This window comes from Arabidopsis thaliana, chromosome 2 (genome assembly GCF_000001735.4).
Source record: "Arabidopsis thaliana chromosome 2, partial sequence".
In the NCBI taxonomy this organism is placed as follows: domain Eukaryota; kingdom Viridiplantae; phylum Streptophyta; class Magnoliopsida; order Brassicales; family Brassicaceae; genus Arabidopsis; species Arabidopsis thaliana.
In genome coordinates this window covers 10,732,077-10,758,347 of record NC_003071.7, presented here as the reverse complement: position 1 = coordinate 10,758,347, position 26,271 = coordinate 10,732,077, and the positions used below count along the sequence as shown (strand labels likewise).

At 34.3% G+C, this 26,271-nt stretch overlaps 10 protein-coding genes, 1 long non-coding RNA gene and 1 pseudogene across 17 annotated transcripts; 7 read left to right on the top strand and 5 right to left on the bottom strand.

Moving 5' to 3' along the window:
* The first annotated feature begins 400 nt into the window (after positions 1-400).
* Positions 401-2,824, top strand: AT2G25260 (Hyp O-arabinosyltransferase-like protein). Its single transcript, NM_128083.4, has 8 exons — positions 401-974; positions 1,397-1,464; positions 1,654-1,855; positions 1,939-2,036; positions 2,131-2,200; positions 2,288-2,359; positions 2,462-2,575; positions 2,672-2,824. Exons 1-8 carry the CDS (start codon positions 582-584, stop codon positions 2,729-2,731), a joined length of 1,077 nt encoding a protein of 358 aa, NP_180098.3. The 5' UTR covers positions 401-581; the 3' UTR covers positions 2,732-2,824.
* A 196-nt stretch (positions 2,825-3,020) lies between these two features.
* AT2G25255 lies at positions 3,021-3,281 on the top strand (annotated as a pseudogene). Its single transcript has one exon.
* A 131-nt stretch (positions 3,282-3,412) lies between these two features.
* Positions 3,413-4,746, bottom strand: AT2G25250 (serine/arginine repetitive matrix-like protein). The gene has a single exon (NM_128082.6). The coding sequence runs from the start codon at positions 4,406-4,408 to the stop codon at positions 3,941-3,943; it is 468 nt and encodes a 155-aa protein (NP_180097.1). The 5' UTR covers positions 4,409-4,746; the 3' UTR covers positions 3,413-3,940.
* Positions 4,747-4,967: 221 nt separating this feature from the next.
* Positions 4,968-6,692, top strand: CCP3 (Serine protease inhibitor (SERPIN) family protein). Its single transcript, NM_128081.4, has 2 exons — positions 4,968-5,591; positions 5,697-6,692. Exons 1-2 carry the CDS (start codon positions 5,214-5,216, stop codon positions 6,474-6,476), a joined length of 1,158 nt encoding a protein of 385 aa, NP_180096.3. The 5' UTR covers positions 4,968-5,213; the 3' UTR covers positions 6,477-6,692.
* A 3,188-nt stretch (positions 6,693-9,880) lies between these two features.
* Positions 9,881-11,137, top strand: MYB100 (myb domain protein 100; the record flags this gene model as incomplete). Its single annotated transcript, NM_128080.1, has 3 exons — positions 9,881-9,984; positions 10,129-10,255; positions 10,664-11,137. The coding sequence occupies 3 exons, from the start codon at positions 9,881-9,883 to the stop codon at positions 11,135-11,137; spliced, it is 705 nt and encodes a 234-aa protein (NP_180095.1).
* A 1,391-nt stretch (positions 11,138-12,528) lies between these two features.
* AT2G25220 (Protein kinase superfamily protein) lies at positions 12,529-15,725 on the top strand. 6 transcript variants are annotated; one of them, NM_128079.8, is made up of 10 exons: positions 12,529-12,892; positions 13,217-13,378; positions 13,550-13,812; positions 13,888-14,020; positions 14,161-14,224; positions 14,329-14,425; positions 14,596-14,698; positions 14,892-15,010; positions 15,080-15,169; positions 15,302-15,670. In NM_128079.8, the coding sequence occupies exons 1-10, from the start codon at positions 12,754-12,756 to the stop codon at positions 15,428-15,430; spliced, it is 1,299 nt and encodes a 432-aa protein (NP_180094.6). In that variant the 5' UTR covers positions 12,529-12,753; the 3' UTR covers positions 15,431-15,670. The 6 variants fall into 6 exon arrangements, with proteins under 6 accessions (NP_180094.6, NP_001324333.1, NP_001324330.1 ...); NM_001202669.1 differs by having other exon boundaries at positions 12,754-12,892; positions 13,217-13,447; positions 15,302-15,635; NM_001335980.1 differs by having other exon boundaries at positions 12,644-12,892; positions 15,080-15,725.
* Positions 15,726-16,186: 461 nt separating this feature from the next.
* On the top strand, positions 16,187-16,677 carry AT2G25215 (uncharacterized protein). Its single transcript, NM_001335979.1, has one exon. The coding sequence runs from the start codon at positions 16,343-16,345 to the stop codon at positions 16,559-16,561; it is 219 nt and encodes a 72-aa protein (NP_001323934.1). The 5' UTR covers positions 16,187-16,342; the 3' UTR covers positions 16,562-16,677.
* Positions 16,347-16,571, bottom strand: AT2G25125 (uncharacterized protein; the record flags this gene model as incomplete). The annotated part of the gene is made up of 1 exon (NM_001335974.1): positions 16,347-16,571. One exon carries the CDS (start codon positions 16,569-16,571, stop codon positions 16,347-16,349), a length of 225 nt encoding a protein of 74 aa, NP_001325376.1.
* A 1,118-nt stretch (positions 16,678-17,795) lies between the features above and the next one.
* On the bottom strand, positions 17,796-18,493 carry AT2G25210 (Ribosomal protein L39 family protein). Its single transcript, NM_128078.2, has 3 exons — positions 18,418-18,493; positions 18,106-18,209; positions 17,796-18,017 (listed from the first exon to the last, which is right to left on the bottom strand). Exons 2-3 carry the CDS (start codon positions 18,189-18,191, stop codon positions 17,969-17,971), a joined length of 135 nt encoding a protein of 44 aa, NP_180093.1. The 5' UTR covers positions 18,192-18,209; positions 18,418-18,493; the 3' UTR covers positions 17,796-17,968.
* A 2,054-nt stretch (positions 18,494-20,547) lies between these two features.
* AT2G25200 (hypothetical protein (DUF868)) lies at positions 20,548-22,087 on the top strand. The gene has a single exon (NM_179730.3). The coding sequence runs from the start codon at positions 20,704-20,706 to the stop codon at positions 21,766-21,768; it is 1,065 nt and encodes a 354-aa protein (NP_850061.1). The 5' UTR covers positions 20,548-20,703; the 3' UTR covers positions 21,769-22,087.
* Positions 22,088-22,552: 465 nt separating this feature from the next.
* Positions 22,553-24,427, bottom strand: AT2G25190 (PPPDE putative thiol peptidase family protein). Its single transcript, NM_128076.3, has 3 exons — positions 24,023-24,427; positions 23,306-23,593; positions 22,553-23,217 (listed from the first exon to the last, which is right to left on the bottom strand). The coding sequence occupies exons 1-3, from the start codon at positions 24,159-24,161 to the stop codon at positions 22,922-22,924; spliced, it is 723 nt and encodes a 240-aa protein (NP_565588.1). The 5' UTR covers positions 24,162-24,427; the 3' UTR covers positions 22,553-22,921.
* Positions 24,428-25,110: 683 nt separating this feature from the next.
* Positions 25,111-25,431, bottom strand: AT2G08125. The gene has a single exon (NR_140285.1). It is a non-coding gene; the product is annotated as an other RNA (long non-coding RNA).
* Between the last annotated feature and the right edge of the window lie 840 nt (positions 25,432-26,271).

Sequence of the window (26,271 nt, the reverse complement as noted above, 5' to 3'; positions counted from 1 at the left end):
TTAACCATACATTTTGACTCTTGTAATTTTCCTTACAAACGATCAATTACCTCTTTAAGAAGTATGAAATGATTATTTTTTTTATAATCCTTGATTTATCTTCATTGTTAAGATGAGCTTTCTTTTCCTTGGGCTTTTATTACCCAAAATCCGATGGTCGGATCCAACACCAAACATTTGGTTCGTAGTAGCCGAATTAGCCATCTTTTGTCCAGAACCCAAACCCCTTTCGTGCTTATGAAATATTCCCCGACAAGAACAAAGTGAGAAAACAAATAAAAACAAGTAGAATCATATTGAACAACAAAAGCAATACTATTATAACATCAAATCATAGGAAAACTGAATTGATAACTCATACATGTATAGAAAATGAAACGAAGACCAGAACGTTGTGGGACCAGCCACTTTCTGACAACTACTCCTCATTTCAAAATAACACAATAAGCGACGACTTTTCATACAACTTGAAACTGTCTTATGCCTTCTTCCTTGTCACAAACATCAAAAATATATAATATATACACATTAGCAAATGCATATGCACATGAATGAATTTTTGATACAGAAAAAGAGAGAAAATGGGATTCCGTGGGAAGTACTTCTTCCCAATTCTCATGACTCTATCGTTATTTCTAATAATCAGATACAACTACATAGTCTCCGATGATCCTCCTCTCCGGCAAGAACTCCCCGGTCGCCGATCAGCTTCTTCCGGAGATGACATCACATATACCGTCAAGACTCCGTCAAAGAAGACAAAGAGACTGTTTCACACGGCGGTGACAGCCACGGATTCCGTGTACAGCACGTGGCAGTGTCGGGTCATGTATTATTGGTACAACAGGTTCAGGGACGAACCCGGGTCGGATATGGGCGGGTATACCCGGATCTTGCATTCGGGTCGACCCGATGGACTCATGGATGAGATCCCTACTTTCGTTGCTGACCCTCTTCCCTCCGGTGTTGACAAGGTTCTTTATCTTACTTAATTCTTTGTTATTGGTGAAAGGTGTATTGGTTATAGCTAGATTTTAGAATCATCATGATGTTATTTTTCGATTTAGAGGTTTATTTTATAATTGAAAATAGTAACGTAAAAAAAAACAATCTCAAATCTTGTATTATATTATTGATTGACTTGTCAAAATAAGTAATGCATGTTCACGAAATCATGTTGAGGATAAAACTTCTTCTTTATCAAAAAAAAATTAAAACATTATTTTTAATAAACATAAGCATCTTTTATGAAATTATAAGATTTAAAACAAACATGAAAAAACCTCGTAAAACAAATGATAATATGTGTAAATTTTATTCCAAGGATGATGAAATTTTCTTAAAGAAATATTTACACAAAAAAAACATGTGATGATGAATTGTATATAATGTGCAGGGATATGTTGTTCTAAATAGGCCTTGGGCCTTTGTTCAATGGCTTCAACAAGCACATATAGAGGAAGAGTACGTATCGTTTACATTCTCAGTCCTTATTTTCATAATACTATTTTGATATCTAGAACTCTTACTTTGTTTTATTAATACCCTATCGTATAGTTATAGTTTGTTTGATTTCCAATCCCCATATTTGGGTTGGGGAATGCCATTTTTGATTTTCATATAGTTTCCTATGTTTCTTGATCATCATGTCAGTTACATTCTCATGGCGGAACCTGATCATATCATAGTTAAACCGATACCAAACCTAGCTAGAGGCAATCTCGCGGCTGCGTTTCCCTTTTTCTACATTGAACCAAAGAAATATGAATCGGTTCTCCGCAAATTCTTCCCCAAAGAGAATGGACCAATATCAAGAATCGATCCCATCGGGAATTCTCCAGTGATCGTCACTAAGGTATAGTAATCGCAGCACTAGTTTAAGTCCTTGCCCGGACAACATATATGGTAATATGACTAATACTTTTCTTGGTTTTGTAGAATGCATTAATGAAAATTGCTCCAACATGGATGAATGTTTCTTTGGCTATGAAGAATGACCCACAAACAGATAAAGCTTTTGGTTGGGTCCTTGAAATGTAAACTTCTCTCCTACTCTAATGTGACCCCGGCCCTCTAGTTCCAGATATATAGTGTTTAATTAATTGATCTATGTTTGATTTACACTATAAGGTATGCATATGCTGTTTCTTCTGCGTTACACGGCGTGAGCAACATTCTACACAAGGACTTCATGATTCAGGTTTTGATTAATAAAACTTTATTTAGTATACCAACAAGTTTCACCAATTTCGGATCATAACAACTCATGTTTTATCTATTGGTGTAGCCTCCTTGGGACACTGAAACAAAGAAGACGTTCATAATACATTACACTTACGGCTGTGATTTCGACATGAAGGTATGTCAATCATGAAACAACAAGCAATATAAGAAAGTTAATAAAAGATACTATTAGATAAGCATGGTTTTATATTGTCTATATTGGTTATATAATTCACAGGGGAAGATGATGGTAGGGAAGATTGGAGAATGGAGATTCGATAAACGGTCTTACGGGGATAAACCACCCCCAAGAAATCTCACACTGCCTCCCCGAGGTGTTCCCGAGAGCGTGGTATATATATATAGCTTCAAACAAAACTTCTCTCATTTGTTTCCTTTTGGTTTTCTTGCACAGTCCTAATCACTAAGTGGGTATAACACAATGCAGGTGACATTGGTGACAATGATAAACGAAGCTACTGCTAATATTCCCAACTGGGAATCTTGAAAAGAAATTCTTTTTTTCCTAAGCAAGACTCTATTCCTTTAATTTAACTCTGTCCGAAGACTGTAGTCGTAGAAAACATACGAAGAAACGTTACGGTTTTCTGTTTCATAATCAATCATACAACAAATTTAGAGAAAGAAAACAAACCTTAAAATCGTCTTTCTTGATTTACCAAAACAGAAAAAGCTGATGAAAATAGATGTTAATTTAACCATGGTCATCCACACGTAACAAGAAGTATCTAAGAGAAGAAGATTCTTATAAGTGTTACACCATAGAAATAGCATAGATTATTATCTTATTATATAAAGTAGGGTTTACAAAGTTGCTAACTCACGTGATCGCGACAACATTGATGAGATGTCGATATGTGCTAAACTTTGATTATATACGAACTATTGTATGCATAATGAACCAAGATGGCTGCGAAGGTAGTGTGGTTACCGTGGTTCACCACCTCCAATGTTGTAAGAAGGATAGTGATTGTAAAGTGCAGTTTCCAGGGGGAGGTTACTGCAACCAACAATGCGATTGTGTGTTATATGGTTAAAGTATGATTGCAACATCAAATGTTCGAAGTAAGGGTATTGTCAATCGAGCCTGGTCCGGTCTGAAGCCCACAAAACCCGTATGTATCTGAGCCCGGCCCGTAAATATTCCGATCTTTTTTTTTTGAAATCCCGACGTTATCAATTTTATTTTCTCAAAGTGTATTTTTCAATTTCTAAGTACATATAGGTTTAAATTTATAAGTTTAAACTCCATATACATTAATGTTATTATAAACGTTCATATGTTGTTTGATATGAATTAAATGAATGTTATTTTTTTCTAGTTCTTGTCTACGCTTTGAGATTTTTATTTTCCCAATGGTCTACGATTTAGCCGTGCTTTGTTCCCAACTAATCAAATTGCATCGATACCACTTACGTTACAACTTACAAGCCATTTAGATTTATTCAAAAAGAACCTAGAAATAGACAAAGAACTGCGAAAAGCTTATTCACATATACTACACATTGATCCTAGCTACAAGCAAAACTAAGACTTGTTTAAGAAGATTACTTCTTCGATCTTCCCCTTGAAAAAATAAGAGAAGAATTCGAAAACGTTTCATAACGAAGACACTCTTTTCAATCCCCATGATCGGAGAGAATGCGAGATCGGACCGGTTTAAGACGGATTTGGATGATCGGAGAAAGAAATGAATCATGCGATATCTAATCGCAGGATTTTGATCAGATCGTTGGTTGCATCGGTCGGTTTGAATCCGGCGACGGTTTTATTAGCGAAGAAAGCCGGTAAAGGGACTTCACTCGGCGGCGGAGATGTTGATGTGACTGGACCAGCGTAAAACAAAGCCGGCATGGATTTCCGATTTGAAATTCTGATCGGAGTCGAAATTTTCATCGGATCTGATCCGATCTGACGATTAGATTTCAGATCTGGTTTTTCAATCGGTATCTTAACGTTGATATCTTCGCCACGCTTCAGAATTCGTACATGATTGGTGTGGTTATGAGGAGACGGAGGAGGATGAGAGATCTGGGATTGGTGACTTGACGGACTCCGGCGACGGCGATTGGTGATCGGTTTTTTATGACGGAGAGGAGGGGACGTGTTTGTGGAGAAATGATTGATTATAGAATCATGAGGATGAAGAACAGCGACTCCCATGGTGATTTCTCAGATCTAGAGAAGAAATGTTAGGAGGATAATGAGAGAACTGGGAAGGAGAAGGGTATAATTGTAAAAAAAGGGTCCTTTGAGATGGTGGAAGATGATGAAGACTGAAGAGGAGAGATTTTTATACAGGATTGTTTGTTAGTTGGTTAACGTGTCTGCTTCGATGGCAAAATGTGGTTTGATTTTTTTAGCCACTCTCACTCGTACCAGCTGTAGTATCTCACGCGCTTTATTTGTTTTCTCTTATTTCGATAAAGAAAATGTTGTCTCTCGTTAAACGAAACGTATTTCGATAAATTTATATTTGAACGATTTATATATAGTTCTATACTCTATACAAACGGAAAATTTAACGCTAAATATAACACGAAGTATAATAATTTGGACGAATGGTACATTGACCTAAACAGAAAATTTCTTGGTTCCTCTGTGTTGCCAGAGCTGCCTGTGTTGCCAGAGCTCCTATAACTTGAACTTGCTTAAGAAAACGGTGCTGGTCAACGATTACTAGTTACAACAAACGACGAGTAAAGGGAAAACAAATTCCCCACTATTACCAAAAAGTAGTCGCCTTTAATTAGGGTTGTGGTTTTGTTGACTAATTCATTTTGTATTGGTTCCCACGATACAATTTTTACTTTGACACCTAGCTAAGTGGCGAGCATTACTTTATTATTGACTAGTAATTTTCAGAATCTTAAAACGAAATTTCTAATTAGTTTATTTAAAACCACATTCATCATCTCTACCTATTTAGAAACATTCGTCCAGACTTCTTTCTTTGGTCTCGAAAAACATGGAGTTGGGAAAATCGATTGAGAACCATAACGACGTTGTGGTAAGACTAACGAAGCATGTCATCGCTACCGTCGCCAATGGCTCCAATCTTGTCTTCTCACCGATATCAATCAACGTTTTGCTCAGCCTCATCGCGGCAGGTTCATGTTCAGTCACCAAAGAACAAATCCTCTCATTCCTCATGTTACCGTCAACGGATCACCTCAACCTAGTCTTGGCTCAGATCATCGACGGCGGCACCGAGAAAAGTGATTTGCGCTTGTCTATAGCCAATGGTGTTTGGATAGACAAGTTTTTCTCCTTGAAGCTTTCCTTTAAAGACCTTTTGGAGAATTCTTACAAGGCAACTTGTAGTCAAGTTGACTTCGCAAGCAAGGTAACGTTTTTTCTTTCTTGATGGACAAATTTTGAATTTCTTGAATTTATATAACATCCAATTTGTGGAATGATTTGTCAAATTTTATGATTGCTTATCATGAAGCCTTCTGAAGTGATTGATGAGGTGAATACATGGGCTGAAGTCCACACCAATGGACTCATCAAGCAGATTCTTTCACGCGATTCTATCGATACTATCCGTAGCAGCACACTCGTTCTTGCAAATGCTGTATATTTCAAAGGAGCGTGGAGCAGTAAATTTGATGCAAACATGACAAAAAAAAACGATTTTCATCTTCTTGATGGTACCTCGGTGAAAGTCCCCTTTATGACCAATTACGAGGACCAGTACCTAAGAAGCTATGATGGTTTCAAAGTTTTGCGCCTCCCTTATATAGAGGATCAACGTCAATTCTCCATGTACATTTATCTGCCTAATGATAAAGAAGGATTAGCTCCTCTGCTTGAGAAGATAGGCTCCGAACCAAGTTTCTTCGATAACCATATTCCGCTCCACTGTATATCAGTTGGTGCTTTTAGAATCCCAAAGTTTAAATTCTCTTTCGAGTTTAATGCTTCAGAAGTTCTGAAAGATATGGGGCTGACTTCACCATTTAATAATGGAGGTGGTTTAACTGAGATGGTTGATTCACCTTCCAATGGTGACGATCTATACGTCTCAAGCATTCTTCATAAAGCTTGTATTGAAGTGGATGAAGAGGGAACCGAAGCTGCAGCCGTCTCTGTTGGCGTCGTAAGTTGCACTTCTTTTAGGCGGAATCCCGATTTCGTAGCTGACCGTCCATTTCTGTTCACTGTCAGAGAAGACAAGAGTGGAGTGATTTTGTTCATGGGTCAAGTTCTTGATCCTTCAAAACATTGATTGAACTGGGATGTGGAAGAAAACATTAAGCCACCATATGTTATGTTGTTGTATTTTGTTTATATTCATGGTTTGATGGAAGTGGGTTCCTCTTTCTACTGCTTTGTGTGTGAATAATAAAAGTGATTATTGTCAAGGATTTGTGGTTATATTTGGTGTGGACATAATCATCTATACTTATTGGATCTTGCTGCAACAGTTACTTGTAATAATGCTCCCTTTCCCACTAACTCGTATCTTGTCTCCTCGTTTTTCAATTGCGTAAAACGTCTTACGAGTTTTTCAGTCTCAAATCTCATATGCTTTCACTCGCCGTCGTGAACTTCTATTTGTTGCTTTTACTTATACTAAAGAAAACTTGTAAAGCTACACAACTTGGCACACCATTGTTGGATGTGATCAAGTTTTCATCTTGTTTTCTTATTTTAGAAGAGTCATATATTGTATAGTTAAGCAACTGTTTTATGTATATTCGTATCACACGCAGAAAGATATACGAATAGAATTGTTAACTGGAAAATAGTTACACGTTATATATATGTGTCTCTACATTGTGTTGTCTTCTAGAGACATGTCCCTTAGTCAAAGTGTGTCATGTAAACCTATAAATACAGTTAATATATCTCATAAAAATACGTGGTTTTCGTTTACAAAACAGAGAACTAGAGAGTAACACAATGTTAGAGTAAAAACGGTGTTATCCGACCCTTGACAACTTTGAGAGTTGAAAGTTCTACCACCATGAATGTCCATTTGAAGAATTGAACGTAATGCAACTCCAAGATGATACCTGGTGAGGACAACATCCTTGTAGACTAGATTAGAAACGGACATTGGAAAACAAACTAACAAAGGTGATTCTAGATTAGAAACAAACTAGACTACTCTGAAACGCAAACAAAGAGAAACCGGAGAAATATCCGGTTAATTGCACATATGCGCTAGAGGAATACTTAGTACCATGAACTGCACACTGTAATAAATCGCAAGGAGGCGAGTGGAAGATACACAAATCTCATCATCCAAACAAGGGTGAATGGAGGAGAAGCTTCTAGGTGAAAAGGAGGTGGTAGAAAAGGAAAGACTATAGGTCATACAAAAAGCTAAAACAGATTGCAAGAAATGGTCAACTTGGAGCCTGAGGGGGCGAATCTGGGGGATAAACGGATCTAGAGGTTCTGCTGGCTTGGTAGTTCTCACCAAAGTTGTAGAGATCGGACTTCACAGGAGGTCTGGAGACATGAGCAGCTCAAACAGAGACGGAGAAGAGGAGGTTAAAAGCAGGAGAGTTGACATCCCAATAGCTACACAAACCATGCAAAAACTAGACAGTATCTACTGGGAAATGATTGGATGACCAACGAAAAGGAGCTGGAGATGTTTAGAAGGAGGACCTAATAGAAGAGCATTCATCTTGAACAAACAAGACGGATATGCAACCACATTTAAAAAAGTGCCCCAGATAATTTGAAATTTAAATTCAGAATATTTTTTCTTGCTTTTATATAATTATGGTTGAATTATTGTTTAGAAGTATTTTACATTATTTTAACCAACACTGAAATGATTATAGAAACAAAATGAAACCAAAATGACATTAAATCAAACAAAAATCAAATAATCACCAACTTGTTTTAAGTGAACCAAATTATGGATTTGATGACTTCTAAACATAAAATTTTTTGTATGTATGGAAGATTAAGCTTTTTTGACAAAGTGATATAATGGTATCTTTAGTGGTAAAAATAATTAAGATTAATAGAAACGTATGAATTTAGTATTCTATAGAAAAGTATAGTAGTTATTAGTTAATGTAATGTTCTTCACTAGAATTTTTTTCTTATAAAAGAATACAAAAATGCTATTTTCTGAAAATAAGAACATTACTTGATCAAAATGTTTAACGAGAAATTAGAATATTTGTATAATTAAAATTTTTAATATGGTTGGCATTTTCTCATAGATTAATGTTAACTTATATGATTTTCCTATGGATGGTGAATTGAGAACTAGCTGAGTTTAACAATTGAGTAATTGAATTCAAGTATTCATGCACTCAAATCTAAATTTATTATTAAAAAACTATCTTTAGTGCTAAAGAAAATTTTAAAAAAAACTTATCTAACAGAAATAAATTCATGACATTTATGACGCGTGTTGTAATATGTCAAACTTTATCTTTTAAACACAAAGGCTCTTATAAATCATTAATATTCCATAATTGTTTATTACAATCTAAGAATATAAATGACTATTTTATCTTTAAGTTGATATTGTATAGCTCCTCATCTCAGAATCTTAAAATTACAACAATGTCTAAAGTGTAGTATGTTTAATTACATCCAATTATCTAAACAATTACAATGTGTACTTTTTTTTGGTTATGGGCCATGGTTTTATATTTAACTCGCTTATAATATTTATAAAACATAAATAATGATTTGTTAAAATTAATGACCTGTAAAAATATTTGATAAGTCAAAGTCTTTGCCACTCAATTTCTATAAAATTCATTAATACATTTTTTACCTTTTTAATTGATTTTTACCTTTTTGTTTTATTTAATTATTTTAACTTTTAAGTACAAGTTTTATAACGACTCACTTCTTATCATCTTATCTGAGTATTTTTCTTTCTACGGTTTTGTATAACTTTCCGCCCATCTTTAGTTTTTAATATTTGTTTTGCAAATTTCTGCACTTGATCTTTATACATCTTAGATTCATACCGAGATTTCATCCGTTTTCCATTTTAGAATCTTCATTTCAATTCAAGTTCGTGTTTAAATGGAATTCTCATTGATCTCCGATGAAAATTTCATCTTTAACAACGCTTATCTATGTTCTGTTAATGATGATACATCTCATATACCAAAAAATAATCTTACCTTTTTCAATGACAATCTAGGTCAATCTTCTTGTACTAGATGGTCCTTTTCACCAGATCTGACTGATATCTCTAATCAGCACTACCACCAAAATCTTATACCTTTGATCCCAAATTACGATTCTCAAAATCAGAATTTGGATACTAATCAAAACCATTTGGTTTACAACTCTTCCTCATATAAAATTCCATCAAACTACCCATTAATGAGTATCAAATCCTACTCAAATGTTGATATCTCTGAGCAATCTATGAATAGCATAGCCAACAACGGAAAAATCCATATGATTGATAACCCCCCAACTTTTGCATACCCTAAAGGTATATTCAAAAAAATTTATGATTTGCGGGGAAATACTTTAAGAGATGAGATTGTATACAATGAAGAGCTGTCTAATAAGGGATATGAGCCAACTCTTGATCAGGTAATGGGTGAACCTCAATCATTTAATGTGCCAGTGCCAGAATATATCAAAAACACAACCAACGAAATCATGAATCAAAGTGAAGATGATAAGATGAAAAAAAATTATCAAAAGAAGAATATAAAGGTGGTGAGCACAAGCAAATATTTGAAGAAAAGTGACATCGACAAAGTAAACTGGACAGAATCTGAGGACATGTAAGTCTTCATATTTTTTTCATTCTCATTAAAACTTAAAACTATTATTATATTTCATCCTTGGGAATTCTTATATAATTATTTTTTATTGTAAACCTTTTATTTATTTTTTGAGGATGTGAAAATATTTTGTAATATATATAGAAAATTGAAAGAGATAATGGCGCTTGGACCCAAAAACAAATGGACAAAGGTCGCAAAAAAATTCGAAGGAAGAACAGGAAAACAATGCAGAGAGAGGTGGTATAACCATGCTCGTCCTAACATTAAGGTGTTCTTTTCTTTCATCTCCCTACATTCTTATTTTCATAATTTAATATAGATGATCATCACAACTTATATGTGTGTATATATAAATGTTATAAACAACAATTGCATTATCATGATTTTTTGTTTATTATTAATCATGTATATTTTTGTGTGAAAGCAACTAGGTACTTACAATGTGCACATGCATATGTATAATGTATAGATTGCAATTCATATAGTTTAATAGTGGTGTGGCTAACATTTTAATCACAACAGTTTCAAAGGGTTATTAAAACGTGCATCTTTTTAGTTTGTATCTTGCTTCTATCAATAAAAATAGTCATAGACATACAATAATAAGAGCATGATTAATTATTTATGTATATGTAAATGACATAATTACATATAAATAATTAATATGTGATTTCAGAAAACTGCTTGGAGTGAAGAAGAAGATCAAATTTTGATTGAAGCACACAAAGTACTTGGTACCAAATGGGTCGAGATCGCACAGCAACTTCCGGGGAGGAGCGATAACAATATTAAGAACCATTGGAACACCACAAAGCGTCGGGTGCAAAATAAAAGAGGTGGAACTGTCAACCCTGTCGGCAATAACATCCTTGAAAACTACATAAGGTGTATCACAATCAACAACGAAGATTTTCTTAAGACCGATGGATCTTATGGTGAACCGACAAACATTGAGAGTGATGATGACTCTAAAGATATGTTATACGGGGAGATGAATTTGAGTCTAGAGACTATAACGACGCAGACCACCAAACCATTGACCAATGCTTCTACAACATCACCTTATGTTCAGATGCCAGAAGATAATTATACTATGGAGGATTGTGAATCACTGGAGGACATTCTAGAGCTGCTGCGTTGGTGGGAATAATTTCCAGTGAAGGAAATTTCTTTGATATATGATATTTTCTTACTATCGTGTAAGATAATATATCTATCTATCTATCTATTTTGTTAAAAGCGATTTATAATTTACACCGTTTTGGTGTATATTTCTATCTATCCTTTTACAAGACCTATATATGTTATGTTATGGTGGTGTACTATTTTAAGTGAGCGACATAGTATTTTCTTCATATAGCTAATTAATCAACAACAATTTCCCAACTTACAACTATTTGCGTACTTTAAACTTATATTGAAAGAGAACTACAAAATTATTTTTTTGTACAAGAGAATTATGGTCTTCGGATCAATAATTTCTCTAGATATAATATGTAAAGCCAACCCTATAATTTGTAAAATCCATGATTTGATATAATTTTCTTTTAAAATTGTGAATTGGCAGACAAAAACAACATTACATTTTGATTTAAATTCATAACTTTGACTTGCTAAGGAAACACCATGATTCATTTTTTGTCATTTGTTACATCATCACTAGAAATATTTGATCTAACTTTATTATGATAATAGACTACATACTACATATGCAGTTACGATTTTAAATACTACATATTTAAGCGTGTTTAAACTGTAACCATATCATATAAAATGACATATCTAAAAGTGATTTTCAATATTTTGATATGATATGTGTTGTAGCACGGATAATGATCTAATTTTTAAGTAATAAGCTTGTTCATTACAAAAGAGAAGAAAGTAGTATTGGGCCATGATTATGTAAGGACAAAATAGGAAGATGTGGAAGAAGCCATTCGAGGGTTTTATTACAAAAACAGAGTATATAATTGGTCATAATGTTTTATTCACTTAATTTAACATTATTGCATTATATTTTCATGAACACATATTTCTTTAACTAAAAATATACACATATTTCTTATTGTAGATGAAGTGAAAAGAACAATATTTGGGTTCACATCTATGGGTGAATCCTTTTAATCACCCCCTAAAATAAAAAAGGTGCCATATTTCTATTTTTAGAGAAAGATATAGAGCACCATTGGAGTGGTTTTGCTCCAAATATAGAGTTTAGAGAAATATATAATACACCATTGGAGATGCTCTAAAATGAATTTATTTATTTATTTAGATGGAAGATTCTAATTGGTTAGAAAAAGAGGAAGTGAATAATAGGATTCACCTATAAGAGTGAACCCAAGTATTTTTAAGAGATAATGTGTAAAGTAAATAGATGGTCATTGTGTGAATTATGAATAGAACCATGGTTTTCCATTTTTAATTGCTTAACATAGGGTAATCAACAATGGGGTTTAATATGTCAATAGACAATAGTAAAGAAAGTATTTGATCTATCCCAAATCTTTCTTCGTTCGTTAGTTCATCACTTTCTTTCTTTTTGGTTATATTAATGGTAGAGAACTAAAAATTCAACTTTTTATTCAAAAGCTCCCTTTCTCTTTCCCTCCTTTATTTGCCATAAAAGTGATTTCAAGAAGACAGCGAGAGAGAAAGTGATAGTTCGTTCACTCTTCGCTTTCTCAAGAATTTCAAAACACCAAAAAAGTCTTTAGATTGAATTTCATCAAAAACTTTTCTTTTCTTAGCAAAAAAAACAAAAAAATGAGAGAGCTTCTTCTTCTTCTTCTTCTTCATTTTCAGTCTCTAATTCTTTTGATGATCTTCATCACTGTCTCTGCTTCTTCTGCTTCAAATCCTTCTTTAGCTCCTGTTTACTCTTCCATGGCTACATTCTCTCCTCGTATTATTCCTCGTTGACTTCATTTCATTTTATTTTTTTAGTTTCTGTGTTTCTTGATTTGATCTATGCCTATGCGTTCTCGAACTTCGAAAAATATAAAGAAAAAATAGTTTTTAAAACTTGATAAATTAAATGCTATTTATGAGCTACTCACTTCTTGTCTTTTTGTTTTTGTTTTTAAAAAAAAAAATTGAAAATATTATATTTTTCTTATCAGAATTCTTTCTTGAATTTCGAAATATGGGTTTGATTCAGAATTTCTAAGAACCATACTTGACAAATTTGACAGTTGAAAATCATTAAAAGGATTTTTTTCTGTGTCAGGAATCCAAATGGGAAGTGGTGAAGAAGATAGATTTGATGCTCATAAGAAACTTCTGATTGGTCTCATAATCAGTTTCTCTTCTCTTGGCCTTATAATCTTGTTCTGTTTTGGCTTTTGGGTTTATCGCAAGAACCAATCTCCAAAATCCATCAACAACTCAGGTACTTTCATCAGTAATGAGAGAATATGCAATAAGTTTCAATCACTCTATGTTTTCAATGGAAGTTCAAGTTTCTTGATTGTTCTTTGAGATTTAGTAGTTCATTGATTCTTATCACTTTCAAGTTTGTGTGAGATTATGTGTTGATCTTGGTGCAATGTTTTATATGAAGATTCTGAGAGTGGGAATTCATTTTCCTTGTTAATGAGACGACTTGGCTCGATTAAAACTCAGAGAAGAACTTCTATCCAAAAGGGTTACGTGCAATTTTTCGATATCAAGACCCTCGAGAAAGCGACAGGCGGTTTTAAAGAAAGTAGTGTAATCGGACAAGGCGGTTTCGGATGCGTTTACAAGGGTTGTTTGGACAATAACGTTAAAGCAGCGGTCAAGAAGATCGAGAACGTTAGCCAAGAAGCAAAACGAGAATTTCAGGTATAAATAACATAAACCAAGTTCTGTTTTTCATGTTCAGATTCTTGAATCTATATTGATTCTTGGAGATCTCAGAATGAAGTTGACTTGTTGAGCAAGATCCATCACTCGAACGTTATATCATTGTTGGGCTCTGCAAGCGAAATCAACTCGAGTTTCATCGTTTATGAGCTTATGGAGAAAGGATCATTAGATGAACAGTTACATGGTAAAAACATGTTCTTATTTGCTCTTGTTTAACCCAATGAAGTATCTTGCATATGAAGTATTCTTAAATTATAAATGATAGTTAGGACATGAATTAAATAATTATAATTGATTGTGTTATCTTTATAATTAATGTGTTAGGGCCTTCTCGTGGATCAGCTCTAACATGGCACATGCGTATGAAGATTGCTCTTGATACAGCTAGGTATTTAAAGAAATAGCCGACACTTTTTCAACTCCTAGACCGGTTTTCTCATCGGTTAATATCGGTTTTGATTCTGTCAACCGTTTTGCTCTGTTTGACTCCAGAGGACTAGAGTATCTCCATGAGCATTGTCGTCCACCAGTTATCCACAGAGATTTGAAATCTTCGAATATTCTTCTTGATTCTTCCTTCAACGCCAAGGTTCATACCGCGTCTTTTTTTCCCTCAAAATGTTGTTGATTAGATGATTTAGATCTTAGTTCTTGTTTCAATGTAAAATGAGAATTTCACAATCATTATCATTGCCTATATTTGCTTTTGAGTACCGAATAATCGCATTGTTTGGTTACTGTTTGATTACAACAATGCAGATTTCAGATTTCGGTCTTGCTGTATCGCTGGATGAACATGGCAAGAACAACATTAAACTCTCTGGGACACTTGGTTATGTTGCCCCGGAATACCTCCTTGACGGTACTTATGTTCACTCTTGACTCGTTCTCATATCTTAGGTCGTGTAGCACATAATAGTCATATATCATGTGATATTATTTTGATATATTGAGTACTTGTCTCACTCTCTCATGGATTCATTATACGATTACATTTCCACTTAAATAATCGTTTTGCGATGAATATAACTGTTTATTTTTGGATATGTATGTAGGAAAACTGACGGATAAGAGTGATGTTTATGCATTTGGGGTAGTTCTGCTTGAACTCTTGTTGGGTAGACGACCAGTTGAAAAATTAACTCCAGCTCAATGCCAATCTCTTGTAACTTGGGTACGTTTTAACAACTTTCTACGTACAAAATGAAACGGTTAGTGATATATAGATGTGTTGATGGTGTAGGCAATGCCACAACTTACCGATAGATCCAAGCTTCCAAACATTGTGGATGCCGTTATAAAAGATACAATGGATCTCAAACACTTATACCAGGTTTGGTTTCGAGATAGAACCGGCTTAAGTCCATCTTGTTTGTCACTAAACTTAATTGATGCTTCATTAGGCTTGATTAGATTGCAAATACTTTGTACATTGTTGAATCAAGACTGTTAATTCTTTTGGTAGGTAGCAGCCATGGCTGTGTTGTGCGTGCAGCCAGAACCAAGTTACCGGCCGTTGATAACCGATGTTCTTCACTCACTTGTTCCACTGGTTCCGGTAGAGCTAGGAGGGACTCTCCGGTTAACAAGATGATTCACAGAAACACGCCAAAAGAAATCCAAAGCCATTTAGATGATTTTCTTTTATCCTTTGCCTTTATATTTTTTTGTATAGGGTTATGATCCACTCATCTGAAAGTTTGGGGGTAAGAATGTGAGAATATAAGTTTTCAGGGTTGTTGAGTTCTATATAATTATATTTGTTTCTTTTTATTGTCAAATATAATTATATTTTTGTATTTGTAAATTGCTTATATATATTCCCACATCACAGTTTGCGGCTATGGAAAAGGCAAAAACTTGAAATTCAACATGGTATCATAATTCAAACGCATTGCTCCACTCCAAAGCGAGTCATTATAGCCTGAAAATAGTTTAATATAGTATTCAATTAACTTGTCTCATATATATAACCATATATAATTGTTAGATCCAAGGTTTTGAAGCTAACCATGATGCATTTGAGAATTGTAGAAACGGTCTTTGTAGACCATGTAGAGGATCTCAACTTTGTAAAATAGTCTAGCTAGTTTGGCTGTGATGTGACTTTTTGTTTTCGTTGTGAGTTCTATCATTTTGTTCGCTTATAATACTTTCTTTCAAGTGTTTTCGTCTCCATGCTCTAACTGTGTCGCATGTTAATCGTGCGAAACCAAAATATTGTTTGATCCCACACGTAAACTGCGTCTCTATTGAACTCCTTTTTCGGAATGATAAAGTTTAAACGATCTTTTAAGAACTCTAGTATATAAAATGTTGACGTTATTATAGACAAGGTTTGAGTAGTCGGATCAAAAGTCAAAATTGATTAGATATCTCGTATAGTATGACTCAAGATGGTGGAGTAGTCGGATCAAAATGTCACAGATACAACTATGAATTATGTTTGAGCAGAGATAAAGAAAATAACAAATGAGATTTGATCATTGTCAACGACGGAATAAGCATGATCATGGGCAAAGAACGTAAGTTTGGGAAGAGTAAACCTCTGGATGAGAAAGATGGTTTAGTCTATTGTGGCATAGTGACGGTTCTGATGGAGGAACCGGACCTCGCTGAAGCTGGTTATGTAAACCCTGCAATCTTCCTAACTCCTTTTCCCATATCGGCAATTTCCCCGAGGTTCCCCTTTCGACCAGAGCTAGAAGACACATCACCAAAATGAATCTCCACATTCTTTAGTTGAAAAAGGTTTAGTGGTTATATGTTGAACTATAACACAAAGGCTAGATAACAAAAGAATATTTTGAGTAAGAAGTGAAAATATGAAAATGAAAGAAGAAAACGTTGATGGAACTCTCTATATGTGTGTAACATATATAGAGGAATAGAGAGTGGGTTGATTTGAATGCTAAATTGGTATTTTTGTCAACTTCTAATGATAACTTTTAGAAAATTGACTTGTTCTTTGTTATAACATTCATTAAAATGTTCAACTTTCGCGTGTAGATTTCAAGATGCGTTTATTCAACGTTGTTATGGTTTTTGGGTGGGTTGATCATATTTTCAACTATTATTATGTAAGCAACCAAACATTACAAGAAACTAGGATATGTCATCTCTTTTTTTAATCAGTCTTAAGAGAATGTTGTAACTTGTAAGATTTAAGCATCAAAATCGCAGAGCCAACAGTCAATAACGACGGTTGGAACATAATCGAAATGGAAGCAAAAAACACAGCCGACAAAAAAAAACAAATGGCCACACTTCAATTAACAAATATAGGTGACACCTAAAAAAATTACCTCTCTAATACATCATTGCTTTTTGTGTTGACCATTACGTTTTGTATGTTTTTTCAACAAAATCCATTTATCAATTGAGATGTTTACCTTAAACAAACTGCTGCTCACAAGGGAAAAGGTCGAATTTGAGTATAATTTTAGACACATAATTGTTTTTAAAAAATTATTGGATAAATTTCAAAGAATACAAAACTATATAAATATATTTAGATAGCTAATAGATTTTTGCCGAACTCAAAAAAGCAAATTGCATAAGTCTACCTTAATCAATAGAAATTGTGTTGCCAAACTCTTACACTTTCATTGATATAAAATACATCAACAGAATAAGAAAACTTTTATAGAATAATCTGATTGTACGAAAATGAATCTTTTTTGATGTTGCTAGGTTCATACTTAATAACTTCTTAAACCTCAAGATAACTAAACCCATTACCTAATTAGCAAAACTGATGAGGTTGGGCTACACAATGTAATTACAAGCTAAACATTCACCACTTCATCAACACTTCTATAAACCTCGAGCTACCCTAACTACACATCATACCAATTACAAACCAAAATGGGAAGGTATTCAAGTAGATTTCACCCAAACAAAACAAACACTTGGTTCTACTGAATGAAGAGCAATGAACCAATTAAACAAGTTAACCAAAAGTCATTTCCAAATCTTTAAACTAATGAAAAACTCAATGTTACTACAGGAAACTTTGGAAACATAAATGATTAAAGATCGTCTTACACAAATGTGAACAATCAAAACTGATAAAGAAAACAAAGTCTTTTTCAAAAGAACAAAGCTCTCACAATAAGCAAAAGTAAACCTCTTAGAATCCAAGCTTGGTTCTGCGCCAATGCCTACGCTTAGCATTGTACCTGTAAAACCAAAACAAACACACTTAAGATTTACTAATTCTAAACCTAATCATTCAAACTACGAGAATCTACAGTTCCATTTACGAACCTGATGGTGTTGTCGGTACGAAGACGAATCCAGTGAGGAATAGGCCTGTTTTGCCTCATTTTCTTCCCCAATTTCTTCTTAATCATGAACGACTTGTGCGACGGCTGTTTCATACAAAGAAGATATCATCAAAAATGATTCAAAGTCTTAAACTTTCGTAACATTAAGATAAAATTCAGTGTAGATGATTAAGGTTGAAGCAGAGAAGATCATCAAAATGATTCAAAGTCTCGAACTTCCGTAACATTTACATACTAATTGATAATAGAAAAGTATAAGGATTAAGAATGAAGGAGATGTGAAAGGATTTACCATCTTGAAGTCTTGCGATCTTGTTCTGGGCCGAGCCGAAACACTGAGAAACCCTAAATCTGGAGAAGAAACTTGTAGAAAGCGATGGAGGTGAGTTTTATATGGGGACACGATGCTAGGGTTAGGTTTTATAGATTGGGCCACAAAGGCCCATTTACTTAAGCATCTTCTTACTATCTCGTTGTAACTTACTTTCAGGCCTTCGGTTATAATATCTGGCCTGCCATTGGCTTCGGTCCAGCACAAAAATGTTGGATAATTGATGTTTTCAAGATTGGACCGGACTTCGATTTCGAACCTGTAGAAGGAAAAAATGAATGGTAAAAGATTAAATTTTAACTCTCCTGGATTTGTGGAGGGGATGTGGTTGATTGACTCAACATCATAGCTAACCTATTCTTTAAGTCGTCTAGTACACCGATTACATCGATTAAGAACTTAATCGTTTAACGCAAATAAAAATCTCCAACAATCTTTTCTTGTTAGAAAGTAAGTAATTCGAGAATATCATAGTGATTTGGTTTGTTAGAGCTGTGTTTTCGAATGCTTGTAAAACTAGTTTAGAGATGTTTGTATCCTGAGATCCTTAAATCACATATTTTTGTCACACTATATGTGTGCTTAGTATTTAAATCATTATTGTTTTAATGAATAAAAATAATTTTGAAATATTTCATCCAAAGACATTTCTTTATTTGTAATGTCAATGGCCAAATAATTTTGGAGGATATTAATTTTTGGTAGGTATCCTCTAAATGATTAGAGAATGAAAGTTGAGAAATCAATCACATGTTTTGAATTGTCTGGTATGAAACAAAAAGCAAGCGAGTAATGCACCAATCTCGCAATGAATTGGTGTACGTTTCCATATTAAATTTGTAGTTGGACATTTTCAAACCTTTTCTTTTGTTAGCTGGAATCCAAAAAGGAACCATTAATAAATAAATTTGCATACATATCAAATCACAGAGAAAATAACGAATCAAGCATGAGGGAAAAAAAAATACATATTGTGTGGCTTCATAACTTCATCGCAGTCCACAAACTTATCTAAATATGGCTCTACCTAATACGATCAAAACTATGTTAGTATATTTAATCAAACACATATCTTCTATTTTTATATTATAATTTTTTTGTAGCCACCAAATCAACAATATTTTGGAGTTTTGTTGTAGCAAACTAGAACAAACTGAAACAAACCGAAGCAAACTTAAATCCACATGTTTGCCGTCATCTCATTGTTCACGTGTCTATAGGTTTAGCATATAGTCAGCAACTTAATTTTGTATCTTCCCTTTCTAAAGTTTATATCATACAATGTACAACATTTCGAAAATACGAGTTTCGTGTAAAATCGTATCGAATATAGAACTAGTTGATGAAATCATCTACTAGTGATCTCTATGATGTTTATTTTATATGCATGATTTAGAGAAACTACATCTAAAAACTGTGAGTTATCAAGTGTCAATAGCTCAAAACTGGTAAAATATTTTAGCTAAGCCTAGAGGTTGCTGGTTCCAATAACATTTGAAAGAAAATTCTATAAAATGCTTTAGTCCCATCCCGAGAGGATGTATTGGCCTAGGCCAAAACCTCTTAGTTATTCAAAAGAAAAAAGATGTGAGTTAGTAAAGCAAAGTTTGTTGGATCATTTACCTCCCACAAGGCCACAACTATTGGTTAATTAGTGTTATATCATGGACCCAAACCGACTCTTAAACCAACAAGAAACAAATATCTTACTTATCGCAAAACTCTTTAATTTTTTCATCTAATTATCCATAACAAATTTATTATTTTATACTATCAAACACAACATATGTAATGTTAAGTAACATGAAAACCGAGCTTTAACAAGATACAGTTCTATTTCTCTTTACCATTTTTAGAATTTTGGTAGCTTTCACTGTGACTACAAACGTTAAAAACTAATATAAGTGGAAAAGATTAAGGAAACTAGGAAAGAGACAAAAAGTCAAGCGACTTCAAAAGAATTGAACTAGAACATAATCTACATATAAATAATGTGAAAACCAGCACAAAATATCAATGAACGTCAGTTTCGGTCTATAAAATTTATCCACAAAGTTGCTTTCAATTTCTCGACATTGACCCACTCTTTTGAATTTTCACAACATGACAACTCATTTTCAGACACATAAGCCAACTCAAGTATAGATAAATACTCAAATAGTCATATCCTTACATATAATTAGTGTCTTTTTGTATGCATGTGCGTATATAAGATCAACCAGTCATATTAATTGACTATACCTAAAAATGAAAATCTCTGCTCTTGGTCGCGGTGGCTCCTCCCCTTTGTCCGCCTGTTTCCATCCTTCCGCCACCGCCATCAACGACGATCTACCGTCGGCTCTTCCATCCCCATCAAATCCATCGTATATCTCCACCTCCGGCGACGCTACCACAACTTGTCAGTACCACACTAACGTTGGTGTTTTCTTTCTTTCATGGTCTCGATCCTTCCTCCGACGCTCTCTCCACCTTCATTTCTACTCATGCAACTCCACAAATTGCTATCTACACTCTCTAGATTGTTACCGTCACTCCATTCCCTTCGCCTTCCGGCTCGAAATCAAACCCTTGACATTCTGGAGAAAAAATGGATCAAAGAAGTTATCTCGAAAGCCGGATATTCGGGTGGTATGGGACCTGACTCACGCAAAATTTGGATCAGGACCCGATCCGGAATCCGGGTTTTACGTGGCAGTCTTTGTATCCGGCGAAGTAGGTCTTCTTGTCGGTGGAGGAAACTTGAAACAGAGACCGAGGAGACAAATCTTGGTGTCCAAGAAAGAGAATCTGTTTGGAAACAGAGTTTACTCTACGAAAATCATGATTCAAGGAAAACTTAGAGAGATTAGTATCGACGTTAAGGTTGTTAACGACGATGCTAGTCTCCGGTTTAGCGTAGACGATAAGAGTGTCCTAAAGATTAGTCAGCTTCAATGGAAATTCAGAGGAAACACAAAGATCGTGATCGATGGTGTGACAATACAGATATCATGGGATGTTTTCAACTGGCTGTTTGGTGGCAAGGATAAGGTTAAACCGGATAAGATTCCCGCCGTGTTCTTACTCCGGTTTGAGAACCAAGAGGTTGAAGGAAACGACGTTTTGATGATGAACAAGCGTGTAAGAGACGATGTCATTTTACGGAAGGAGAATTGTCGAACACCGTCGTTTTGGGCGAGTACGTATAGTCATTGGTCTTCTTCTAGGATGTCTTCTGTGATGGAGTGGTCTAGTTGTAGGGAAGAAGATGAGAGGAGCTTCGGGTCTAAGAGTTGGTTCTCTTTGATTATCTATGCTTGGAGGAAGTAAAAACACACTCAACTTATCTTTATCAAAAAATTTTATTTGTATATAAAGCAACCAATTGGCTTTGAGGATATATGAAAGTGTGTAAGAATCAGAGTTTTGGTTTTGTTTTGTTCAAAACAGACCAGAAACTCGTCGTTGCAAAGGAACCAGTAGAGTAGTAAGAACAAGCAAAGGGTAAAAAAGTGTGTTTTGTGAAAATTTCTTAACAAACAATGCCTCATTGGAGATTTAATCAGTTTAGAAAAAAGGCAAAAGCCACCAGAATTAGAACAAGGGTGCAAAATAAGCCCTATATGATTGTGCTTAAACAACCAATGAGATAATTATAAGATGATTTAGTAGATGCTTGATACAAGTATTATACAGAGGAAAAAACAAAAGACGAAGGAAAAAACGCGTATGCAACAAGAGTATGACTCACAATTTACACAATTGTGTAGTAACTTACTTAGAATTTGACTTGGTGCATACGTTATCATAACAAAAAAATAGATGATATTCCTTTACCGGTTTGAAAAAGTAGATGATAGCTCCGTTGGTTAACCTTGCGACTGAATATGGGAGAGGTCCCAAATTCGAGTCTTTGCAACGGCGAAGGAATTAAAAATTGTGAACACATGGATGTTTGAGTACAAAGCAATCATGTGGAGCACAAGAAGGAGCTGTACGCCGGGAGCAGCGAGACTTAAATGATGCAAATTATATTTGTTTGTTCTCATATACACATCGTCCTTGATTACCAAAGAAGCACCAGCTACATAAAATATACATCAAAGGAATTATATAATCATGCAACTATAACATTTCATTATCTTTTTAGTGAATCATTGGGATACAAAAAAATATGACCACACAGAGGGTCAATGTGTTTAAAACTTTGAAATGAAGAAGTTTAAATGAGAGATAAAACATAGAAAAATATATGAATCATATTCTTTTTGTACATACTCATGACCTCTCTCTCTCCTATAAGCAATTGTACAAAGAAAAATGATCTACACACCCAAAAAGGTTTTCAATAACCTTAGAACAAAGCACGAGCATGCCCCATATATGATTGATACTTTGCTTGGCATGTTCCTCTGTTCTTGTCTTTTTACTTTTTGTCCTTTTCATAAACAATAATTAAATGTTCAAATAATGATGATAACAATCAAGTCTTGATGCTTACGCTTGGCGACTTCTGGTCTTGAGCTTTAGGTCTTCGATTTTTCTTAGAACCCGAAGACGAAGAAGAAGAAGAAGAAGGATGATTACCACTTGATTTTGCTCGAATGTGTGAACGATGATTATCAGGTGTCGATGAAGACGGAGAAGAAGACAGTAAAGGATCTGATCGTGATCGGTTTCTTAGTTTCTTCTTCTCACTTTCCGAAAGCTCTCCTTTTCCTACTCGTCTCACTTTTGCCTCGTTCAAACGAGGTGGTAACACACAGTTGCAGAGAACCCCTATACAAAAACAGTTACCTGCATTACTTGATGTGATCTCTCTTATGCCAAACAAAAACATAACAATAGTCACTTGTGATTGGTTTACCTAAGCGAGCAAGTCGATTCACCCATCTAGGGATTGATTTCTGAGCAAGTTTAAGACAAACTTCATTGCAAAAATGGTTGCAGTTCCTTGTGATGAGATGGTACTTGTTTCCTTGATACTCTTCAGCTAATTTCTCCATAAAAACACGAACTTCTTTCGCAACCAAGTCGGTTTTCCCCACAAGAATCGATTTCCTAAACGTGAAACCAGGACACTTCTTTGGTTCCACTTCAAAAATACCTGTGCTTGATGATTCATGTGCTCCAAATGCATATTCAACTCCATGAACTACAAAACATTAGATAAGTACCAACAACCATCAAGTCCATCACAATCTATGGTTACTCTATTGATCACCTAAGCAATATACCATCTAAAATCAGTTTCTCTATTAACACATTACACAAAGGCATTCTAAACAGATAAACATAAAACTCAGTATCACAATTCATAAGGCTCAATAAAAATTGGATTTTGCTAAACAGAACAAAGAACCCATGAACAATATAATCATATTCTTTCATCATCAAAATCAAAATTTGAGATTTTGGTATTCTCTGGTCAATTCTCAAGTCAATTCTCTATTAACCCAATAATTCTCAACAAATCAAGTTTCAAAAAACCCAAAAGCCACTTCCTTTAGCAACCAAACAAACAAATAACCAAAACCCAGAAAACAAAATTAAGAATCAAAAAAGAGAGAATCATCAAATTCACCTTCAACACCAGAATGAAAAACACCAAGTCCAAGCCAATAACCATAAGCATTCATAGGAGTTAGATCGTAGACATTCAGATAAACCGGAACAGAACCGGATTGCTTCTTCCGCTTAACCGAGCCTTTGAAGCACAACATCTCTCTCAGTCTCCGGCTTCAATACATCACAAGATCGAGGAAAGCTTTGAGATAGAATCTGAAAAAGGGCAGATCTTGGATTAGAAGATTGAGACTTTATAAAAGGGTTCTTCGTCGTTTCATCTTCTTCTTCTTCCCCCAACTGTTTTTGAAGTTTCTGGGAAATTGGGTTAATGACAATTTTTTGAGGCTTAAGCAAAAGAGTTATGTTGTGTTCTTTTAGCACTTGTTTGTCTTGTCGACTTGACCATCCGTTTCTGTTAATTCACTGAATCTGGTTATTTGTTTTAAATATGGTAAGATATTTTTATTTTATTTTCAGTGCCACGCTTCAATTTGCATTTATTTTAGGGTTGTTTTGGGTAAAAATATAATAAATTTGAAAATTACTTAGAGGTTTTGTATTTTTATAGAACTAAATCTATATAATTAGAAGAAACACAGAAAAAATGTAAACTAGATATTTTATTTATATTGGAACCAAAATAGAATAATTTTTATATACAAATAGTTCAGTTTCATTTGGTTGTATGGTAATGGTTGAAGTCTAAAGTTGTAATGGAAGATTGATACTCTTTACAAAATTTGATTTTAATTTGTATGTTAGTAATTATGTTATCGAAGTTAAAGTAATTTTTAGAAATTACCAAAGTGATTATGGTGATAATTTGGTTAAATTACGAAATTATTATAATTTTATCAATTTTTGGTGCTATTCTTCAATTTACATTTATTTTTGGATCGCTTTGGATTAAAAAGGTAATAAATTTGAAAATTACAAGAGATTTTGTAGTTTTATAAAAATCAAATTTAATTATATAATTAAAAGAGCAATGGCAGGTGGTTAGAACGATGATCTAATGTCATTTTAACCAAAGTGTGTGCTCTTTCACTCAAACAACAGTAGAATCCTAGCTCATTTCCAGTTTTGTGGCTGGGAAGTCACTCTGGTGCTGTGATCAGCGATTCTCGTCAATGTCGTGAGTGGCTTCTCCTTTTCTTATCTGCTTTAGTTTCTTGGTTTTAAATCATAGGAGATGCAGAGTTTTTTTTGTTTTTTTTGTATTCGTCTGGAGATTTTCTCTTGTTATTTTGGGTTGTGAAGTTGTGTTCTATGCGAAAGCGGTCAAGCGTTTCATATCTATTCGTTTTGTGGCTCATGCAATGAGGATTTGCCGGATTTGCTAGATCGACAGTGTGCTTAGTCAATAATAAAGCCATTGATATTTGCCTTCTCCCAACCCAAATCTAGTTATCGCTTAGGTGCTCCCTATAGTTTCGATGCCACAGGCTTAGCTTGAAAGTGGTTTCTCGTTAGCCTTCATCCAACCTTTGTCTTCGCACTCACTCTTTGTTGTCTTACCTAAGCTAACAAAGCCCCATTTGTGGATGCTAACCTGGTCGATCAAGTGTCATTCTTGTTCCTGATGTTTATCAAGATGGTTAGCTTTCGCTTCTTGTCTCCAAATTTCCGAAACTGATTGAGATTAGATTCTTTTATAAGGATTTTATAGGCGCTCCATTATGCATCAATTGTTTTCGCCGCATCAAGAAGTGTTTTATGAGGTTCATTTTTTGGCGTATACGGACTAGATTATGAAGTCTTGTGTATTTGGTTTCGAGAGATCATCTTTCATCGAGATAAGAGAAGAAAAATGTTATCGATAAGTTAGCCGTCGGTAGCATTGGTTAATCTCATTCGCTGATTTAGTTTTTCAAAAGAAAAAGCCTAGTATTTTTCATCTAGATATTTTGAGCTAGTTCGGATCTTCGGGTCCGGGTATTTTACCCAGCCTTAGATATTACAACAAAAAATTTGATTGTAACTGAAATTTATGTTGGTTAACATAACTTTGATGAATATATACATAATTAATATAAATGTCGAAACTATGGTTTTTTCGTAAAGTATCAACAATGAATATTTCACATTATCATTGTAGAGATGTCTCTTTTATATCACGTAGTAGTCGATTGTGTAATATTAGAAAGTAAATAGAGTACGTTACCAACATATACTCTGGCCTTGTTGACTACGATTAGATTTCTTTTTTATGTCGATAGAGTTCCCCATAGTAAACGAATTCAAATTAATATCTATAAAACTAAA